General features: G+C 42.5%; 1 protein-coding gene across 1 annotated transcript in view; it reads left to right on the top strand.

The window, feature by feature from the left end:
• The window catches only part of kalrna (kalirin RhoGEF kinase a), a 1,015,085-nt gene that overhangs the window by 622,411 nt on the left and 371,231 nt on the right, over nucleotides 1-21,443 (top strand). The window contains exons 18-22 of the mRNA XM_078552171.1: nucleotides 308-457; nucleotides 6,031-6,145; nucleotides 6,689-6,804; nucleotides 7,342-7,464; nucleotides 18,393-18,575. Coding sequence (XP_078408297.1) covers nucleotides 308-457; nucleotides 6,031-6,145; nucleotides 6,689-6,804; nucleotides 7,342-7,464; nucleotides 18,393-18,575 — 687 coding nt within the window. The remainder of the gene's footprint in view (nucleotides 1-307; nucleotides 458-6,030; nucleotides 6,146-6,688; nucleotides 6,805-7,341; nucleotides 7,465-18,392; nucleotides 18,576-21,443) is intronic.

The raw sequence follows: 21,443 nt of genomic DNA, 5'->3' as shown, positions 1-21,443 counted from the left end.
ATGTAAATTTACATAGACATCCGGTCTTTTACACTGACCTAAGAGGGAAAGCATCTCCTCTGAAAAACAGCACCTCTCATGGTGCAGCTCTCCCTCAACATTGTGCTGGAATATCAGCCTAGATTATGTGCTCTTGGATTGGGACTTAGAATTCTTGATCTAATGACTTAGAGATGAGAGTGCCATTATTGAACTGAGGCTGGCACCATAAAGTCATCCACGTCAAGCTGACTGTACAATTGTTCAGCCTTGGAAGCTGTGTGTGTGTGTTGAACTGTCAAGTCTAATGCTTGTTCTCTGATATTAGGTATGCAGTGTACTTGAGAGTCTAGAACAGGAGTACAGGAGGGATGAAGACTGGTGTAGAGGCCAAGATAAACTGGGGCCAAATGCTGAGTCTGACCATGTGACACCACTGATAAGTAAACATCTGGAGCAGAAAGAAGCCTTTCTTAAGGTAGTTTTCCTTTCCGTATCTGCTTAAAAATAATGGCCCAGGATTACATGGGGGCATGCTCTGCAGAAACCTTATCACAAGTCCAGCGGTCTGGAACCCCTGTATGCATTAGCTCCAGGCCAAAGCATCTAGCCCATGCCTAGGTGACTGATGGGAGCTGCAATAGAAGTACCACCCCAAACTTGCTGACGTCAAGCCACTCCAAAAGGGAGGCCCATGAGGCTTTTCTTAACCAAAGAAGTGCTTAATTTTGACTCCTGATGAGCAATATTCAGGCATTTCAAAGATGAACCCACCAGGATTGATTATGTTTCTCTTGGGGGCTTGTGGGATCTTCCTGAGGCCTCATTGCATCTCATGTCAGCTCTCAGCAGAATGTCAGTGTAACTGAGCTCAGCCTGAAATTCTTCTACATTGCTCTCTCTGGCTATTACATACCTTTTCTGGCATCTCACCTCCCCCAGCAGAATTCAGGCTTTTCACCCACTTTGGCTCCAGGAATTTCAAGATCTTTTGCATCCACAGTAAAAATAATGTAAAAACAAAGAAGTAAATTCAGTCCAAACAAAATAAAGCCCTCATCAGAAGTGGTCTAAATGCTGCATGAAGCACTTGGTAATTGTTCCATTATTTCTATTAAAGGGGCACTACCAATGCATTTTCTTCAGGAGGTTTTAAATTAAAGCAAATCCATGTACTTCACCCCATCAATGTGCCTCAGCCACAACCTCAGAACATGAACCCGATTGCAACAGTGAGATTTTTTCCAATTTCCTACACTAACCAATCTGTAACCTCCCTGAATGAAATGGTCAGCTATTGACAAATTTGCTTTTTGATCAATGCTTTAATTTAAGTAGAAATAGATATCACATAGAATGTACTCGTAGAAAGAGGCCATTCAGTCCAACTTGTCCATGCTGGTTTTTAGGATCCACATGAGCCTCTTCCCACAGTTATTTAGCTAACCCTATCACCATAACATATGAGCATATGAATTAGGAGCAGGAGTAGGCTATTCGGCCACTCAACCCTGTTCTGCCATTCAATAAGATCATGGCTGATCTGATTGTGGCCTCAAATCCACATTCCGCCTACACCCAATAACCTTTGACACCCTTGTTAGTCAAGAATCTATTTACCTCTGCCTTATAATTATTCAATCATCTCCACCACTCTCCGGGGAAGAGCATTCCAAAGATTCATGACTCTCTGAGGGAACAAGTTTTTTCTCATCTCCATCTTAAATGGAAGACCTCTTATTTTTAAATGGTGTTCCTTAGTTCTGTAGTCTCTCCCACCAGGAGAGACATCCTTTCAACATCCACCCTGTCAAGTACCCTCAGGATCTTTAAAGTTTAAATAAGATCACCTCTCATTCTTCTGAACGCCAATGGATACAGGCCCAGCCTGTCCAACCTTTCCTTGTAAGATAACCACCACCACCCCCCAATCTCAGGTATCAATCAAGTGAACCTTCCCTGAACAGCTTCTAAGGCACTTATATCCTTTCTTAAATAAGGAGACCAAAACTGTGCACAGTACTCCAGATGTGGTCTCACCAATGCCCTGTACAAATGTAGCAAAACATCCCTATTTATATATTCAATTCCACTTATAATAAGCAACAACATTCCATAGCCTTTTATTCCTTTCTCCCTCAGGTGTTTATCTATTTTACCCTTAAATGCATTTCTGCTATTCACTCCAACGACTTCTTGTGATCATGACTTCTACAATATAACCACTCTCTAGGTAAAGAAGTTTCTCCTGAATTCCCTATTAGATTTATTATTGGCTACATAAGAACATAAGAACATAAGAAATAGGAGCAGGAGTAGGCCATTTGGCCCTTCAAGCCTGCCCCGTCATTCAGTGAGATCGTGGCTGGACTGCCCCAGGCCTCAACTCCTCTTTCGTGCCAGCTCCTCATAGCCCTCAACTCCTCAATATTTCAAAAATCTATCTATCTCCTTTTTAAATACTTTCAGTGATCTAGCCTCCACAACTCTCTGGGGTAGGGAATTCCAGAAATTCACTACCCTCTGAGAGAAGAAATTCCTTCGCACCTCAGTTTTAAATGAGTGTCGCCTTATTCTGTAACTATGTCCCCTAGTCCAAGATTCCCCCACTAATGGAAACATCTTCTCAACATCTACCCTGTCAAGCCCCCTCAGAATCTTGTATGTTTCAATAAGAGCACCCCTCATTCTTCTAAACTCTAATGAATAAAGGCCTAACCTGTTTAGCCGTTCTTGATAAGTCAACCCCTTTATCCTAGGAATCAGCCTAGTGAATCTCTTATGAACTGCCTCCAATGCCAGTATATCCTTTCTTAAATACGGGATCAAATCTGTACGCAGTACTCCAGGTGTGGCCTCACCAACACCCTGTACAGTTGTAAAAAGACTTCCTTATTTGTAAACTTCAACCCCTAGCAATTCAGGCCAAAATCCCATTTACCTTAATTACTTGCTGAATCTGCATGCTAACTTTTTGTGTTTCATGCACAAGAACACCCAGATCCCCCTGTGCTGCACTTTTTTGGAGTCTCTCTCCATTTAAATAATAGTCTGCCTTTTGATTCTTCCTACCAAAGTACATGACCTCACACTTTCCTTTAACTCCATCTGCCAAGTTTTCACTCACTCACTCAATCTATCTATATCCCCTGGCAGATTCCTTATGTCCTCATCACAACATGCCCTCCTCCCTATTTTTGTATCGTCAGTAAATTTGGATACACGAGACCCTAGGACTTATCCTTGTGGCACTCCACTAGTTACGTCTTTCCAACCTGAATAAGACCCATTAATTCCGACTCTGTCTCTTCTGTGTGTTAACCAATCCTCAATCCATGCTCATACATTACTCCCAATACCGTGAGCTCCTATCTTGTGCAATAACCTTTTATGTGGCATCTTTTCGAATGCCTACTGGAAACCCAAATGCACTACATCTACCAGTGCCCCTTTATCAATTCTGCTTGTTATATCCTCAAAGAACTCTAGCAAATTTGTCAAACATGACTTCCCTTTCACAAAACCATGTTGACTCTGTTTGATTGCGTTAAGCTTTTCTAAATGTCCTGCTATTTCTTCCTAAAGAATGGACTCTAGCATTTTCCTAACGACAGATGTTAGGCTGACTGGCCTATAGCTTCCTGCTTTTTGTCTCCCTCCCTTCTTGAACAGGGCATCACTTTAGCAGTTTTCCAATCCACTGGGTCCCTCCCGGAATCCAATCGGTTCTGGAATATTTCAACCAATGCCTCATCTATCCCTGCAGCCACTTCCTTTAAAACCCTTGGATGCAGGCCATCAGGGCCTGGCAACTTGTCTGCCTTTAGTCCCATTAGTTTGTTAAATACTTTATCCCTCGTGATAGAGACTGTTACAAGACTTTCCTCCCGGTAGCTCATGGCTTATCTGATATCTTTGGGATGTTTATAGTGTCCTCCACCATGAAGACCGATGCAAAATATTGGTTTAAGTTATCTGCCATTACCCTGTTCCCCATTATCAATTCTCCAGTCGCATCCTCTGAGGGTCCCATGCGCACTTTAGCTACTCTCTTTTTATATACCTGTAGAAGCTCTTGCTGTTTGTTTTTATATTTCTTGCCAATTTACTTTCATAATCAATTTTCTCCCTTTTTATTAGCTTTTTAGTCATCCGCTGCTGGTTCCTAAAAAAATCCCAATCCTCTGGCCTACCACTAGTTTTCGTGCTTTGTATGCCTTAGTTTTTGATTGGATACTCTCCTTGACCACCTTGTTAACCACGAGTGGTTCAACCTTCTCATCGAGTCCTTCTTTTTGACTGGGATAAATTTTTGCAGAGCGTGATGAAATATCTGCTTAAATGTCTGCCACTGTTCATCCACTGACATTCCTCTTAGTCTATTTTCCCAGCCCAGTTTAGCCAACTCTTTCTTCATATCTTTGTAATTGTCCTTATCTATGTTGAGGACACTGGTTTGAGACCTGAGTTGCTTGCCCTCAAACTGAATTTGAAATTCTGCCGTGTTGTGATCGCTACCCCCTAGAGGATCCTTAACTACGATATATCTTATTAGTCCTACCTCATTACACATTACTAGATCTAAAATAGCCTGTTCCTGGGTAGGTTCTGCAACGTATTGCTCTAGAAACAATCCCTGATGCATTCAGCAAATTTGTCTTCCACGTTACCCTGCCAATCTGATTTGTCCAGTTAATATGCAGAGTTAAATCACCCATGACAATTGTAGCACCCTTCTTACATGTTTCCCGATTTATACTTTGTCCTACAGTGAGGCAACTCTTTGGGGCCTATATATGACTCCCACCTATATATACTGGTGTCCATTAGCACTGGTCTCCCACAAAAGTGGAAACATTTTCACGACGCTCATCCTGCCAAACCCTTTCATGTTGAATGATATTCAATTATTTTAATGATACTGCTCATTAAAAAAATATTCTGTTCAGTTTGGAATATTCTATTCCCCTTATGGCTAAATAATGTAGTTATTTAAAAGCACAATCTAAGTTCATTGATTTGGGATGCTGATGCAGTGATAGCAGATGAGGTTTCCTGCTGCCAGTGCATACTTGGAAAATTACCCCCTTAATGTTAATAACTGAGCAATGCAACAATTCAATTAATTACGCTCAGTGGTTATTGTCTTAAAATGTTTCCAGCTGAATAACTGTCAAATAAACAGCTACTAATTGTTTAATTAGTATCTTCATTTCTTTTCCATTCTATTTGCATTTACAAATCTCTTAGACAAAACTACAGTGAACATTTGTACCTCTCTTCTAACTCTTTTGCTGCTTTCGAATCCAACTCCCTCTCTCTTACACCCTCTCTTTCCCAAATTACTCTCCTTGGCTCTCGCATACCTTTTTTGTTTCTGTCTTTCTACATATCTATTATTCTTTTCCTAAGACTGGCTCTCCTTCTATGAATCCTGCATCTCATCTCTTCATGCTTTTCTCTGTAGGGCCTGGATTTTTGTTCCTGAGGTGGATAGCGTGAGTTGGGAAATTTCCTAGCCTGCCACACCCACCTCAGGAGAAACCAAATGGTGTGATCTTTGTTCTGGGGGGTGGGTACAAGATGGAGTCGGGCCTTGGATGTAGATTGGATGCAGCCACAGGGGCTGCCATGTAGCGAGGCTGGTTGATTTTGGAATGGTCTAGTGAATTGTCGCTTGTTAGGCTGTTTAGGGTGCTCACCACCTGCTACAAATAAGCAGAGCACATGTGGCATGTGCTCTGTCCATTTCTACTTGAAAATTGCAGATGGGCTCCTAAAACTGGCTTGATTTGTATTGCAATTAGTCTCCTGCCTGTTTCAGGCTGGAATGCTGGATGCCCATTTAAAGGCCCTCCTGAATGCGTTGTCAGGCGGGCCTAAGGTGTCCAAAGATTGGCTGCTATTTCCTTGCTTTGTGAATCGCTCCTACTGTGTAATGTATGGAAAACACTGAATGAGTAGGTGTAGCAGTGGCTGGTGTGATCAGCTTGAGAGAAACATGAAGTTTGTTGAACTGTCAGAAATTACCACCTTATTGTGTGTTCACAGGCCTGCACTCTTGCGCGCAGGAATGCTGAGGTATTTTTGAAGTACATTCACAGGAACAATGTGAGTATGCCTGGTGTGGCTGCTCACACAAGAGGCCCCGAGCAGCAAGTAAAAGGTGGGTGTGGGTCTACAAAGGATGAATAGTTCACTTACAATCCGCCAGTATTACTCAGAAAATCAGTGATATTTACTTTCATTCAGCAGCTTGTCAGTTAAAGGGATAATGATAATGATTTTGTAACATTTGATTGCTTTCCAACAGTTAAGATTCTGTTTTGTTGTCTTGTTATTGTTGTTGATTTCATCTTCTTCATACTATGGGCTTTTTGTATATATTCCTAACTGAATGACATTTCTGCTGTTGAAAACTGCCTAATTGAATGTTATCATCCAGGAGGGTACATTTGGATGAGTTTTCGGTGATACACCCCGCAGTGCTTCACACCTTCATGAAACTGTTGAGTTCTAACCCCCTTTTACATTTGTCCTCTGCCACTGAACTTCCCAATGATGACTGTTCATGTTTGACTACAGTGTAATTGATTTTTCTTTCATCATTCTGAGCGAATGAAAGCATTTAGTAGAAGATTAACACTGGAACAATAGCCCCATGTGCTGTCAGAATCTGAGGAAGTGACAGTGTTGTTTTGTTTTGCAGCTATTCTAAGTGAGCTCCTCCAGAGAGAGAACAGGGTTCTTCATTTCTGGACAATGAAGAAGAGAAGACTAGATCAATGCCAACAATATGTGGTATTTGAAAGAAGTGCCAAACAGGTATCTGTTATATACCTCACCAGTTTTATCTTGTCCTTTGGTGACTGTTAGCTTGAAGCCTTGATAAAGCCTTTGTAATCTTTGAAGTTCATGCTAGCAGGATTTCCTGTGTCAAAAACCAAAAGCTACTTATATGGAACCGTCCATGGGAACTACTATTAATAATACTAACTAAGGGTTATAGTTGGAAATCATGGCCAGGAATGCAGTTTTAATATATGTGCTCCCAGCGCACAAAACGCAGTAAAATTTGTACCTTTCATACTTTTTTTCATTTCTTTCTGTAAAGATTTGGTTGTAAAGGGAGGTAAGGACTTGCTGGAGTAAGTTGTGAGGTTTAATACAACACTTTACACAGAGAACTGTGCCCTGTGTGTATTTTTTTTCTCATTTGTTTCTTGTGTAGCTCTAGCTTTACCTTATGATGTTATTGTGCGAGAATGACTAAAAAAGTCTGATGCCACTGACTTTGAGCAAAGAACTTTGCCATTTTCAGTAGAACATTTAGCCTTTTGTTTTTCACTCTGCATTCAACAGGCTTTGGACTGGATCCAAGAAACAGGCGAGTATTACCTCTCCACACATACCTCTGCTGGGGAAACTACTGAAGAAACTCAGGATCTTATGAAGGAATATGGTGAATTCAGGATTTCTGCCCAGGTAAGACTAAAGAAATTGTTTCCCTTGTACTAACTTACTAACTTATCAATGTCTTTACCCACAGATATTCCAGAATGGCTTGAAATTCATATTTGAGCGAGAGCTGAAAACAGCCCTGTCCAGATTCTCATATTAGTTCATGTGCTGTGATGATAAATGTTTTGCCAGGTGCCCTGAATGTTTCTGCTCAGGAGAGAATACATTTAGTTGTTTGAAATGTTACTTTACCCACTGATGGTAAATGTGAGTCTGATTTTAAAGCACATGCGAAGTGACTTCCAAAGTGATGTAGAAAGACAGAAATGTTTACAGTTATCCATAGGTGGTGTATGTTGAATCAAAGTAGCAGAGTACTCTCCATGATGCTGTCAGATGTTTAGCCAACACAGAAAAGCAAGTCTTACCAATAGGACAATTTTAGGGTTTTTTCTAACACAGAAAGTGAGGGTCTACTTTATTAAAATTACATCTTATATGGATTTAAGAGGCCTTATTACGCAAATAGTCTAAGTTCAAAACTGTTTGAGAACACCAACAAATGGTATATACAGAAACTCCACACAGATAATCTGCTTTCTTTTTTTATTTCTGTGTAGTTAGTATTTCTGCCATAAGTCGTTTGACTTGTTGGATTATTCTTTCTGTTTAATTTTGTGATAAAGATCAAATAGCAAATTGTGACATAAATCATACCTATAGATTCTGTTTGCCAGTTGTGGACTATACTCTCATAGGGCTGAATTTTTACCTCGTCGGGTGGGCGCAGTGGGTGGGCCTGGGGGCGGTCGTGAACCCAACCGCCATCTGCAATTGGGCCCCAACTGCATTTAATGGCCAGCCAGCATGAATCACATGCTGGGAGCCTCAGCGCTAACTGGGTGGAGGAGGAGGAGGGCAAACGGTTAGATGGGTAGTGAAAAATCAGATTTAATTAATTGATTAAGGGCCTTAAAAGGCATCTTAATTATTGGCGGTTATGCATGAGAGGCGGCAGCACGCCCGCTGAGCGAATATTGCGAGGATGCATGATGACATCGGGACACTCGCCCAACATCATCATACACTGTTTTTCTCTCATTCAGGTAGGGCGCACGCCCGCCCGACGAGAGAAAAATTCTGCCCATAATATGTGTTTTTAAATTGAGTGTTTTTCTGATACTTGTGATCTCCATATTTTTGTATGTTGTGGTATTGTGGAATCTTCCAAAGTTCTGTGTGAAATGTATTTTCATTCCATATGCAGTGCATTCTTGATTTCTAGCTTTGACTTGATTAAAGTTGTATTTTTCAGTGTTCTTTGTACTTCAACCTTAGAAGGACCAAACAAATTGAATGAACCCAAAGTTGTGTTTTCAGGTTCTCCAAATTTCACATATATGATCTCTAATTATTGTAACAGTTCAAAATTATTGATGGTGTATTTCCTCACACAGCTTTTTCATCTTTCACATGCGCGAAAGAGTGCACTCCAGGTTGAGGGAATCCCTCCCCGCTCGCATGGGGAATGCATAGCAATTCCTGGCACACGTCACGCTGGGCGGGCCTTAATTGGTCTGCCCACCTAAAATGGCTGCGCACCCCCAACTGGGGGTGTCGATCGGAGGTCCACCTCCTGCCAGCACCCGCTCCTGCTCTCCGCCCCCCCCCCCCCCCCCCCCACCCCTGACAGGGGGGAAAATGTTGGCCATTAAGTACCTGTGGTGCCTCTACTTTACCTCTCCTCCTTTAAGATGCTTCTTAAAACCTACCTCTTTGATCAAATTTTTGGTCATCTGCCCTGATATCACCTTGCATGAATTGGTGGCAAATTCTGTCTGATAAAGCTCCTCTGAAGCACTTGGGGTATTTACTATGTTAAAGGTGCTGTCTAAATTTATGTTGTTTTATGGTATAACCACACAAGTTTGGGACTTCATAAATATTGGTAAAGGAATAGCAACAAATACAGCTTGCCATTATAAAGTGCCATTAATATAGTACAATGTCGCAGTGTGCTTCACAGATGTGTAATCAGACAAAAGAAAATGTCATAACAATGATCATTTATGGTTTGTGTGCAACAGTGGATAGAGTGTCAGAATTCAATCTCTAAAGTACTGGCAAAAAATCCTATAATACCATGTCATAAACAGGACATTTCACTGGAGGATGTCATAGATGAATAGCTTATAAGTGGATACAGATTTAGGGAAAAGTGGGGAGGGAAAAGCAAAATGCAGGGGTCTGTGATTGGGGAAGAGATGACTGCATGACAAAAGTGAGGATAGTGCAAGGTAAAAGAATATTAAAAAGACTTGTTATGATCCTAGACCAGAACCCCAAGGTTTTGGTAAGATCTGGTTAGAGACCAATAACGTTTTGTTTAAAGTAGATAAAGTTTGAGATTCAAAAACTTGCTAAGAGAATAAAGCACAAGGTTCCATGGGTTTTGAACAAAAATAAATTTTATTATACAAGGCCAAAAAGTTAAAACAATTTAAAATATATCTTATACTCATTTAGGGTTAATATGAGATACATGTGAATTAACGGGCAAGTTGTGGTTAAACCCACCACATTGTACAATAAATAGCAAATGCAACCTACAGATTTGTCAGCAACCCACCCAGATGTCAGTAAACATTGAGTCGACCAATCTTGTTGAAATTCTTTCTCCCTTATGAGAGACTCCAAACTTTTCACTTTAGAAGAGCAAGCCTCTGAATTCCCTCAAAGCTGCTCTAACTCAGACTGCCTCAACGACTGCACACCTCCCAGAGTTCCAATCTTGTCTTCCAAGACTCCGTTCCTTTGATTTCCGACTCTGAACTCCAACATCTACTTACTGGCACAATTTCAGCTCTTAAATAGCTGGCTAGCTTCACTGGACTGTCAGTGCCCCCGGATTTCACCAAGCTCCAATCTCCCCAGCTACACCAAGCTATAAATGGCTCCCTGGGCTTCTTCTGCACCCTTGTCCTTTCCAGCATGGAACTAGTGACCTTCTGCCACCTTCTCAGCTCCCCAGGACTTCTCCTGAGCCCTAACTACACAGAGATATCTAACTGTTCCTGAGTCCCAACTACAGAGTCAACTAACAACAACACTTTTGCTGCCTGGAGCTGGCTAACAGCAGTACCTTTTCAGTATGGCCTTTTCTCCTACTGCAGAACACTCACTCCCCCAGCAAACACACAGATACAATGAAACTGCAGAACTTTCTTGAGCTCCACCCAACTCCATGACAACGTAACCTTACAGGGCTCACTGAATGCTTTTAAATTAATTGTATCTTTAACTTCCAAAACAACACGCTGAGCTGTATTTCTTTGAAAGCAGTATAGATACTCGTTTCCAATTCTCCAGCTAAGTAAGCCCACCTGCTGTTTTATGATTTTACTTTCTAGCTGTTAACCCCTTAAGTCAATATTGCCTCAACCTTTTAAGTGTAATAGTCTTCAAGCTGCTTTAATTGCATTTATCCAATTTTCTACAGTTAACTTTAATCTTCCCAGAACTAAAAATCACCTCTAAAGTATTACCATGAACTAGGTATTTATAACAAATTAGAGAAACAAAAAATAGGTCCAGAGGATTTGTGAGAGATGGCAGCCTGGAAAATCTGACTGACCTGCTGAGTGTTCCTACCATTTTTTGTTTTCATTTAGGATTTCTAATGTCTGCAGTATGTTGCCTTTTATGGAAATTGACTTAATCACCTTAAATTAAATTGTGCATTACATGGGGCTGGATTTTCTGTTTTTCGGCAGGGTGTGGGAAGCAGAACGGAAAGTGAGTCTTCGCTCACTCCTGCTTTTGCCATCTCAGATCGTCAAATCAGGCGTCAGACATTTACCTAGCAGGAAGGGGGCCAATTAGAAATGTGAAGCGGGATTCTGCACCCAATCAGGTGCCTAGCCCAGGACATAACGTGGCAGATGAGTCACGCCCTGAACAGGAATTTGGCCACGACTACAAATTTAAAGGTCCCCTGCTTTCTGAACTTGTCTTTATTTCTTATGGAAGGCTCAAAAGCATCAATAAATTAACTCAAAAATCATACAGATGCTGACACCTTCAGCAGCAGAATCTGCTGCTACATGCAGCCATGGTCCCAGTGGCAGGCCTTTTCTTCCGCCTTTGTGCCACCTCAGCATACCTGCCCTAAAACATTTTTTCACATCCAACACCCGAAAAATGCAGGGAGCAATAAAAAAATTGCATTCAAGTGGCTTTTTAACAAGCTTAATAGCTTGTTAATTGGAAATTTCAAAATTGCGGGCGGGCTCTCAATTTCGATCCTGGTTACCTTAATAATTTCTGAGACTGACAGGATGACATCGTATTGACAACCTGACATCATCACACAATATTTTAGGCTCACATACGGGGCGGGGGTTGGCCTGCCCAATTTGCGGCCATGAAATCCAGCCCATGAAATAATATTCCCTTCATTCCCAAAAACATCAAAAATATACCACCGTAATAATTTCTTCATTACACCAGATAACCCACCTTTTGTTTAGGCATATCGTTCAAATTCCTGTGATACCACAGGAGATTTACAATGGCCTGGATCTTCCGAGCAGTGGCAATCAGATTACCGCTGTGCTCCAAAATTCCTCCGACTCGACCCTGCTGCGCACTTCTTCCAGGACCTTCCAATCTCTGCTTTCACAGAAATGCACAGCACAATGTAATTTGGGGAATTCCGTCTGAGCAGAGTAGAGTCAGGGGAAGACAGGACGTGCTCCCTTTTTACTGCACTAACTGTCATATGGTAAGTTTAAAGGTCCAGTCAGAATGATAGTGAATGGATGAGTGAATGGGTGAGTGGATGAGTGAATGAATGGGTAGGTGGGTAGATGAGTGAGGTGGTAGGTAGGTAGGTGGGTGAGGTGGGTAGGTAGGTGAGTTGGCAGATGGGTCAGAGGTTGGGGGCTAGTTGGGTTGGGTTGGGGACTATTGTCGGGTGGCTGGGTGGGGGGGTAGTCAGGTCATGTCAGGGTAAGTAGGTAGGTGAGGTGCGTAGGTGGGTAAGGTGGGTGAGTCGGCAGATGGGTCAGAGGTAGTTGAGTGGTCGGGGGAATAGTTGGGTTGGGTTGGGGGCTAAAGTCGGGTGGTTGGGGGTGTAGGCAGGTAGTCATCCTGTCAGTATCAGAAATTACGAAGGTAAGTGGGGCCAAAATTAGAAACCTGCCTGCAATTTTGAAATTACCAATTAACAAGCTGGGGGGTGGGGGAGAGGGGTGGTGTTTTGTCCATTCGGGTCACATCAATGAGTAATTGGGTGGCCGGTGTGGGTAGTCAGGTGGTAGTCGGGTAATTGAAGGGCTGGTTGGGTCGGCCGATAGGCAGGGGCTGATTGGAGGCTCAGTTGTAGAATTATCCATGTGTTAGACTGAATTTTAAACTGTTTGATATTCCCTGGGTAATTACCCAGGTAAGTGCCACATAACCGTCTGAAGTCTCCGACTCTAACTCAGAGTCGGAGGCATCAGCAGAGGGTCCCAGGGAGCAGGGAAACTGCCCATTGGAAGTTGAAAATTCCTGAGCAATTCCCACTTAGGTCCACACATCAGGACTTCCACAGGGTCCTGATGCGCATCTTCAGTCATGCGCCCGGTCTTTGGAAGATTTGGCCCAATTGGTCTATGTGTATAGATATATATGCATGCTAACACATATATCTCTTTTACATATTTAAAATTGTCAGGGGTCTCAATGTTCTACTGGTATGGTACCTATTGGTGTCCCTGCAAATGTACATTATACCACCAAACATTACAACTGCATTCAAGCCCTTTCTTTCAATTCTAACTGCAATACTGACCATTCACCACCAGGTGGCACTGTAGCAGAACCTTACCAAGAGAATGGCAGACATATTACAATAGGTATATTAAGACAAGTCCATTGTGCTCGCCTCAGTGGTAACAGAAATCCATGTTTCCTGTTTCCCCTACCCCTGTTTTTGCAGAGTAGCATGGGTGCAACTCCTAGGACTTGATGGTCTCTTCTGTTTAATGGCAGCATTGTCGATGCTATTTGAATAGCCACCTGGCCACTAGCCGTCTCTGCCCACCACTATTGGCTGTTTAACTGACATCACTCTGTCACTCACCTGCTCATCTATCTATCAACCTGCCACACTTCAGCTCTGTCTCTTGCCTGTTTGCCTGCAGGCCTCACTGGCTGTGCAGTACTTTGGCCCAATCACTCACTGCAACTGTCGACTGACACCCTATGGTAACCAGAGAGAAAAGCTGTTTCTCTCCGTCCCTGCGACTGGCCTCTTGACAGCCTTGTATTTTTGCCCCTCCCACTCTCCTTTCCCCTTCCTGCCCTTCCCAGCTATATCTTTCCCCTCTGCCTCATTCTCGCTTCCTACTTTCACAGTCCTACCTCAACCCTGGACCAGTTATTTTCCACTTTCCTTGACCTGAAGAATTTTCTCCAAAAGCTGTAGATACTTGGTGAAGACTGAGATTGATGGACTGTTGTTAGGTAACAATATCAATGGATATGGAGCACAGATGGGTACAGGTGATGAGAAATGTATCATCCATGATCTAATTCAGGGATTCTCGGCCTTTTTGCTTTTGAGACCCTCCCTCCCATGTTATAAAAATTCTGGGGTCCCCGTGACACAACAAGCATATTTTCTGTATAAAAATTAGCTGTACAATTAAACAAATATATTATTATTTTTGTTTTACTTAATGTTGAACCTATTGCTGGAGCTAAGCAACAATTCGGTCAAGATATGGAGGTACTTCCAACAAGTACCATGTGTCATGGTTTGTTCTGGTTCAGTACTTTGTTTTCATTGTATTTGTTGAAAATCCAACTTGGCATTAATAATTTGCACTAAATAGGCCCAACGTTTTCAGTGGTGCAGAAGAAGCAGTGCTGTATTCATCAGAGCATTCACATCCAGAGCCCTCAACTTCTCCAGTAGAATAAGATCTCAGAGTACTACAGCACAGAAGGAGGACATTCAGTCGATTGTGTGCACTGGCTCTCACAGAGAACAATCCAGTTAGTCCCATCCCCAGCTCTTTCCCCACAACACTGCAATTTGTTTCTTCTCAAATTATTCCAGGAGCCTTATGAAAGCTGCCATTGAATCCGTTTCCAACACCATATTGGGCAGTATAAAGTTTAATGTTCTGTCACCAGTTGGACCAACATAAGCTACAGATTCCTGTATATTTGCTTTTAGCTGCACTATTCACGCAGCCTCACTGCGCCAGTGCACCTGCAAAATTCCTAAGATCCCTCCAGCACAAAAGCAAGTTTGGAACTCCTCCTTTTGGTTTAGTTTCCCCTCTTTCTATGTTTAAGTAAATGATCAATGTTTTTCTCAGAGACTGATTCTGTGGGCTGTTCCTGCCCCTTCGCCCTACATATTTCTGCCTGATTATAGCAGCTCCAATTGCTAGCTTGTTCTGCATACGGAATTAACAGGGCCCATTTTCCACTGCTCATAGCTTCCAGCTACATCTGCTTCTCTGCCATTTTTAAGTCCTGCTTTTGCTAGGTTTTTTTCTCGAGAGGGATTTATTCTGCAGACGTTTCTGACCACGTACTTTCCTCGTTCTGGAGCTTCCTGCTGCCTCTGAGAGGGTGCCTAAATAGTTCCCATCCTAATGTTTCATTAAGCTACAAACTCTAGGTTTGTTGCTTCATGGCTTCAATAACTGGAGACCTCTTTCTTTGAAACTTCTATCCCCCTGTGGGCTGATGATTAAAACAGAATTTGTTCCATCCAGAAACATGAGGATGTGAGGGGGGTACATTGAAAAAGAATGACAATAAATCAAACATCACCCAGTCATAAAATAACATTTTATTTTTGGATCTTAACAGTGAAAAATGTATTAAAATACTGGCGGCAGTTTAGTTTTAATGATGAAGTTTGTAACAGTAATAACTTGTATTTATATAGTGGCATTCACATACCAAATAATCCCGATTGTATCAATTAAGGTTAACTACATGCAGGTGAAGGACATTGATTGGATGGTTACTTGAGCACATATAAAGAGACACTTACTGACACAAGAATAAACTAGAGTTAGGAGATATATATCTGTAATGTTTTACTCAATGAATAATTCTATTCCAATTAAAGATTGACTGTGGTTTCATCCTTCACCAACTGGCTATCAAGAGTATAACACAAGGCACTACACAGAAGGATTATAGATAAAACTGACAAGGAGCCACGTGAGATATTAGGCTAAATGCCTGGTCAAGAGCTAGGTTTTAAGGAGTGTCTTAAAGGAGGAAATTGAGCTAGAGAGGGAGGGAGGTGCATGGAGGAAATTCCAGAGCTCAGGGCCTCAGCAACAGAAGGCACTGCCACCAACGGTGGAGCAGTTAAAATTGGGGATGCTCAAGAAGTCAAAATTAGATGGGGAGGGGTGAGGCCAGGAAGGGATGTAAAAACAACAATGAGAATTTTAAAATTGTGGCGCTGCTTAACTGAGAGCCTTTATTGGTCAGAAAGCATGGAGTGATGAATGAGTTAGAATATGGGCAACAGAGTTTTGGCTGCCCTCGAGTTTTTGAGAGTAGAATGAGGGAGGACGGCCAGGAGTGCATTGGAATAGTCAAGTCTAGAGGTAACAAAGCCATGAATGAGAGATTCAGCAACAGATGAGCTGAGGAACAGAGTCAGGCAATGTTATGGAGCTGGAAAAAAGTGGTCTTAGAGATGAGATAGATATGCAGTTGAAAGCTCATTTTGGAGTCAAAAAAACACCAAGGTTGCAAATAGTCTGGCTCAGCCTCAGACATTTGCCAGGGAGAGGGATGGAATAAATAGCTAGGGAACGAAAATTGAAGTAGGGACCAAAGACAATGGTTTCCGTCTTCCCATATTTAATTGGAGGAAATTTCTGCTCACCCAGTACTGGATATCAGACAAGCAATCAGATAATTTAGAGTCAGTGGAGGAGTCAAGAGAGGTGGTGGTGAGTTAAAGGTCAGAGTCAACAATGTACCTGTGGCAACTGATGTTGGCCTGGATCTTCCGGTCAGCATCAATGCTGGGCGCATTGCCACCGCCCACAAAGCTTTTTCTGACTCGGCAATAGCACACATTTCTTCTAGGATCTTCCAATCCTGGCTGAAGCAGAAATCAGCAGCACAGACACTCCAGGGTAAGTTCAGTGAGGTAGGAGAGGCGGGGGAAACACACCTTTTTATGACAGTAGCTGCTGTATTCAGGTAAGTTTTTAAAAGGTCTCAACTCTCTTAATGAATGAGTGTGGGTGAGTGAATGGGTGAATGAGTGAATGGGTAGGTGACTGAAGTGGGTAAGGTGGCTAGTTGGGTCGGGGGAATAGTTGGGTCTGGTTAGCTGTTGTTCGGACCTGGTTGGTGGATAGTTAGTTGGTCAATGGTTCAGGTTTGGTCCGTAGTCAGGTGCAGAGGGTAGTTGTATCTGGTCGGGGATAATTGGATGGTAGTCAGGCGTTGGATATAGCCAGGTCTGGCTGGGGGCATAGTTAGGTTGGGTCAGGGGCTAGTCTGTCTGGTCAGCTGGGGGAATAATCAGGTGTGGGGGGTAGTTGGGTAGTTAGATGGTGGGATCGTCAGATCAGGTCAGTGGTGGTAGCCGGGTGGTCAGACAGGAGGGTGGTGAGGCGGGGGAGGTTGGTGTGTGGGGTGGGGTTTGGGGGGTGGGGGGGGGGAGGGGGCGGTGGTTACGGTAGTCAGGTCTGGCTTGGTGGTCGGAGGGGTGATTGGGAGGGGTGGGGTGGTCGCTTGTGATGCTCAGTTGAGTACCCAGCTGTTAGACCAGGTATTAACTTGTCTAAATGTCCTGGGTAAGAATCCAGTTAAGTCCTGCATTTCTGACCCAAGTCTCCACCTTGAGTTCAGGGTCAGAGACATTTGTGGAGGGTCCTGGGCAACAGGGAATTAGCGCATCGGAAGTTTAAACTTCCCGAGCAATTTCCACATATGTCTGACATTAGGACTTCTGCAGGGTTCTGATGCACATCTCCCAACATTGGTCCCATCTCTGACGATCCAAAGGCCGAATGTTTTGGGCCATTGTGTTTTTCAGATGATGTTGTTGAATTTTCTGGTGAATGAATTGCGAGATCAAGCAGGTCACAAGTCTAATATAGTGCTGTCTATGATGGCTGTCAATCAGCAGTCAGTAAGAGTGTAGCTTATCCAGGGGGCTAGATTAATGGTGTCGGGAGAAGTCATGAGGCGGTGGATCCCTGGAAACCTTCTTACGGATCCTGAGGGGACTGGGAACCCCTCAGTGAGAACCTCTGATCTAATTCAATAGTGAAACAGGTTCAAGGGGCTCAATGGCCTATTTTGTTTCCATGTTCCTATGATTGCCCTTGGCCTTGGTTCTCTGTTTACAATGCACTGGGGGATCAAATAGTAGTGAGAGATGTTAACAATAGCACTTGAAGTATCCTATGCTCTACCTGCTCTGTAACATGGTAGTTTGTTCTCTTATACCCTCAATCTGCACAGAACCTGCATATTTCCATCTCCTGTTACTGATTGGTGCATCAAAATTGTTCAATAGATCAAACTGACTGAAAATTGCCTTGTGTATGTTGGCTGTAGACCAAATATTGTTTTTTCAGTCTTTTGGACAGAATCTTACAATGGTATTAAGATGTTTAAGAGATGTCTTTATGCGACATGACGTATTTCTGCTGACTGCAGTAAATAAACCCGCCTGCGAAACCAACAAAATAATGCAATGGTTAGCTTCTATACCCAAAGTAAAAGTTTAGGAAATGCACTGACTCCTGGAAGAAGCAATGTAAAGGTGAAGACAGAGAACATAGTAACTAATCATGTTTCAAACGACAGGAGGAGCTGGAATTGGATTGGAATGGCGTCTGAATTAGCAGCTCAATTTCAGTTAAATTGATGCAAACAATATTTCTTCTCTGGTCTAGCAAACCAAGGAAAAGGTGAAGCTCATCATTCAGCTGGCTGACAGTTTTGTGGAGAAAGGACACGCACATGCCTGTGAGATTAAGAAATGGGTCACAGCAGTGGATAAGCGCTATCGAGATTTCTCACTGAGAATGGGAAAATACAAATCATTTTTGGAAAAGGGCCTTGGAATCACATCCGAGGTAAGCAGGACCACTTAGCCTCAATGTTTTGCATTTTGTATATAATTATTCCGGAAGTTTTCATTTTCACGGAAAGCTTATCTGGCTCCAGGCTTCAAAATGCAAATTAGTTGCTTTTTAGTTGTAGACCTTTTTATGGGCATTGTTACATCAAAAAGCAAGGTTCTGAATTTCCTCAAACTTTTAGCCATTGAGCTGTAACTTTGTTGGAAGTATCTAAATGGGTTTTCCACCAATGCCTCTGGCAAAGTTGCAGCAGAGCAGCAGCAGAAAGGAATCTCTGGGGGCCAAGATTTTTTTTTTCTTGATTGTGATGTTAAACACTGGTTTTGTAATTCTTTGCCAGAAAATGACGTTGTCTGAAAGGAGTCATTAAATTTTAGATTTTCTTAATGGGAAAATTCTCTTGGCCTGCAGCAACCAAGATTCCTAATTGTATCTGCACTATTTAACTGTGTAATGGGCATTCAGATTGTTCTGTAGTTACACAGAGATCAGCTGAAGTTCAGATAACCATATTTTTAGACTCTCTCAAAAGCACTGTGTAAAATTATTTAGCTTAGGAGAACAGGTGTTACAATAAATAAAATCTGATGAATAGTGGTTTGAACCTTTCTGTCTTACCTGTTGGATCACAATATAGATGAATACCAGATTCATATTCACGAGCTGACCAGAGAAATCAGAATAGCTGAGCTGAATTTTTAAAGTTCCCCTACCTAGGTTCCAGCTGTCAATCCTGAGAGTGTGGAAATGTGTAAGCTGTCACCGTGATACTAGCAAAACTGTGGTGTGCAAACGCATGATGGATGAAAACAAAAAATTCTGGGCTAGAGTTTTTTATTGGAGACAAGCATCTCAAGATCCTAAACATTGAGATTTTTCAAAACAAATAGTGTAACAGGATAAATTGAGCCTTGTAAATATGTTTGATCCAATAATCATTCAGCAAAGCCACAATTGATAATCTTGTGTGTTTTAAATACAGTGCATTTAATTTCTAGACTATATTTTCAAAATTGAACCATAGAAAAGTTACAGCACAGAAAGAGGCCATTCAGCCCATCGTGTCTGCGCCAGACACACTATATTTTTAAATGACCTATTTTCTTGGCACATTTATCCAAAATGAATGTTGACCCTATAAGGAGTCTTCTGTTTGAAAACAAGTTAATAGCAAATATGAAATTTGAACAATCTACTCCTTGAATCTACATTAGTCCTTTGTCCTAATCCAAAAAGAATATATTAATTCCTTTTCAACATACATAACCTCTCAGTAACATGTTAGCTATTTCCTTGCAATCACCGTGTAAATAAGTTTTACCTGAGATTCATAATGCTTTGCTACTAAGATAATTGATCAAATATGGACGTAGTGCCAAACCTCTGAGGCACAATCAGGCAAAATGTTTGCACTCAAGCAGCTATCTTCAAACTGCAAGTCTAATTTACCTTCAGTTTTGCATTAAACAGCACATTTCTCGACGACCTGTCTCTATGGCCCTAAAGTTACAGGGTTGGGGAGGGTATGGATAGAATAGTATTAACCCCAGCAGCTGATGGGGGCTTGTCATGCGGTGTGCACGACAAGCAATGTTTTTGCTTACCGGCTCCCGTGGTGGGTCGCTCATTCAAAGGCACTCATTACCTGATTGAGGATTCCGGCATCAGGAAGGGGGGCCCGCTAAGAGCTTGCAGCTGACTCACCTACAATCCCCTACACCCCCTCCCCCATGACCTCCACCGCATGAACCTCCTCCTGCCATAACTCACCTGTGGCATGGGTCCTGAGCTTCGGGTGGTTGTCACTCCGGCAGCAGCCACCTCCTCCCCCGATAGCTCTCGGTAGACGGGACTTTTGCCCCCGGCATCCTGATCCCATGGAAAGGCCCACCTTTGGCCTGTCAACTGCCTGATTGGCACATAATATTGGTGGACCTTCCTGGAAAGGTACAAAGTGGGGGTCTTGCCAGCTCTTGAGCTGATGACCAAGACCCCCTTGCCGGCAGAAGATTCTGCCCTATATGTTGACAATTAAACCTTTTGTGGGGCCAAGGAGTTTTGAGAGAACTGATGTAAACTGAGGCTCTTGAGAAACACCCAATTATGCATTCTCTGAAGAAGCACCCATGATCCAAATGGCTACCACTACAAATGGTAGTTGATGTCATCTGTCCTCAATTCTGTTATTTCCTTTTCCCATCTGACCTTGTGGATATGTGCCAATTTTTAAAAGGCACAGTTTGCCACGACACTTCAACAGGGTGAAAATTCTTGGCTAAAGGGTCACTGCTCAACTGAGGTCAGTCGTCATTTGGGCCATGTCTTGGGCCTCGCAGCAAAAACAAAATAAATAGATATGGATTTCAGCAAAGCCTTTGACAAGGTCCCACATGGGAGACTTGTAAAGAAGGCAAAGGCACATTGGATACAGGGTAATTTGATAAGGTGGATTCAAAATTGGCTTAGTCGTAGGAGACAGAGAGTGGTGACAGAAGGATGCTTTAGTGATTGGAAGCCAGTGTCCAGTGGCGTACCACAGGGATCTGTGCTCGGTCCCCTATTATTTGTCATTTATATAAACAACATAGATGACTATGTGGGGGGTAGGATTAGTAAGTTTGCGGATGACACAAAGATTGGCCAGGTGGTTAACTGTGAGGTTGAGTGTCTTGGGCTACAGGAAGATATAGACGGGATGGTCAAATGGGCAGATAAGTGGCAGATGGAATTTAACCCTGAAAAGTGTGAGGTGATACACTTTGGAAGGAGTAATTTGACGAGGAAGTATTCAATGAATGGCATGGCACTAGGAAGTTCTGAGGAACAAAGGGACCTTGGTGTGTGTGTCCATAGATCTCTGAA

Source organism: Cetorhinus maximus, chromosome 11 (assembly GCF_964194155.1).
Source record: "Cetorhinus maximus chromosome 11, sCetMax3.hap1.1, whole genome shotgun sequence".
NCBI classification, from domain to species: domain Eukaryota; kingdom Metazoa; phylum Chordata; class Chondrichthyes; order Lamniformes; family Cetorhinidae; genus Cetorhinus; species Cetorhinus maximus.
This window is presented reverse-complemented; position numbering and strand designations above follow the sequence as displayed.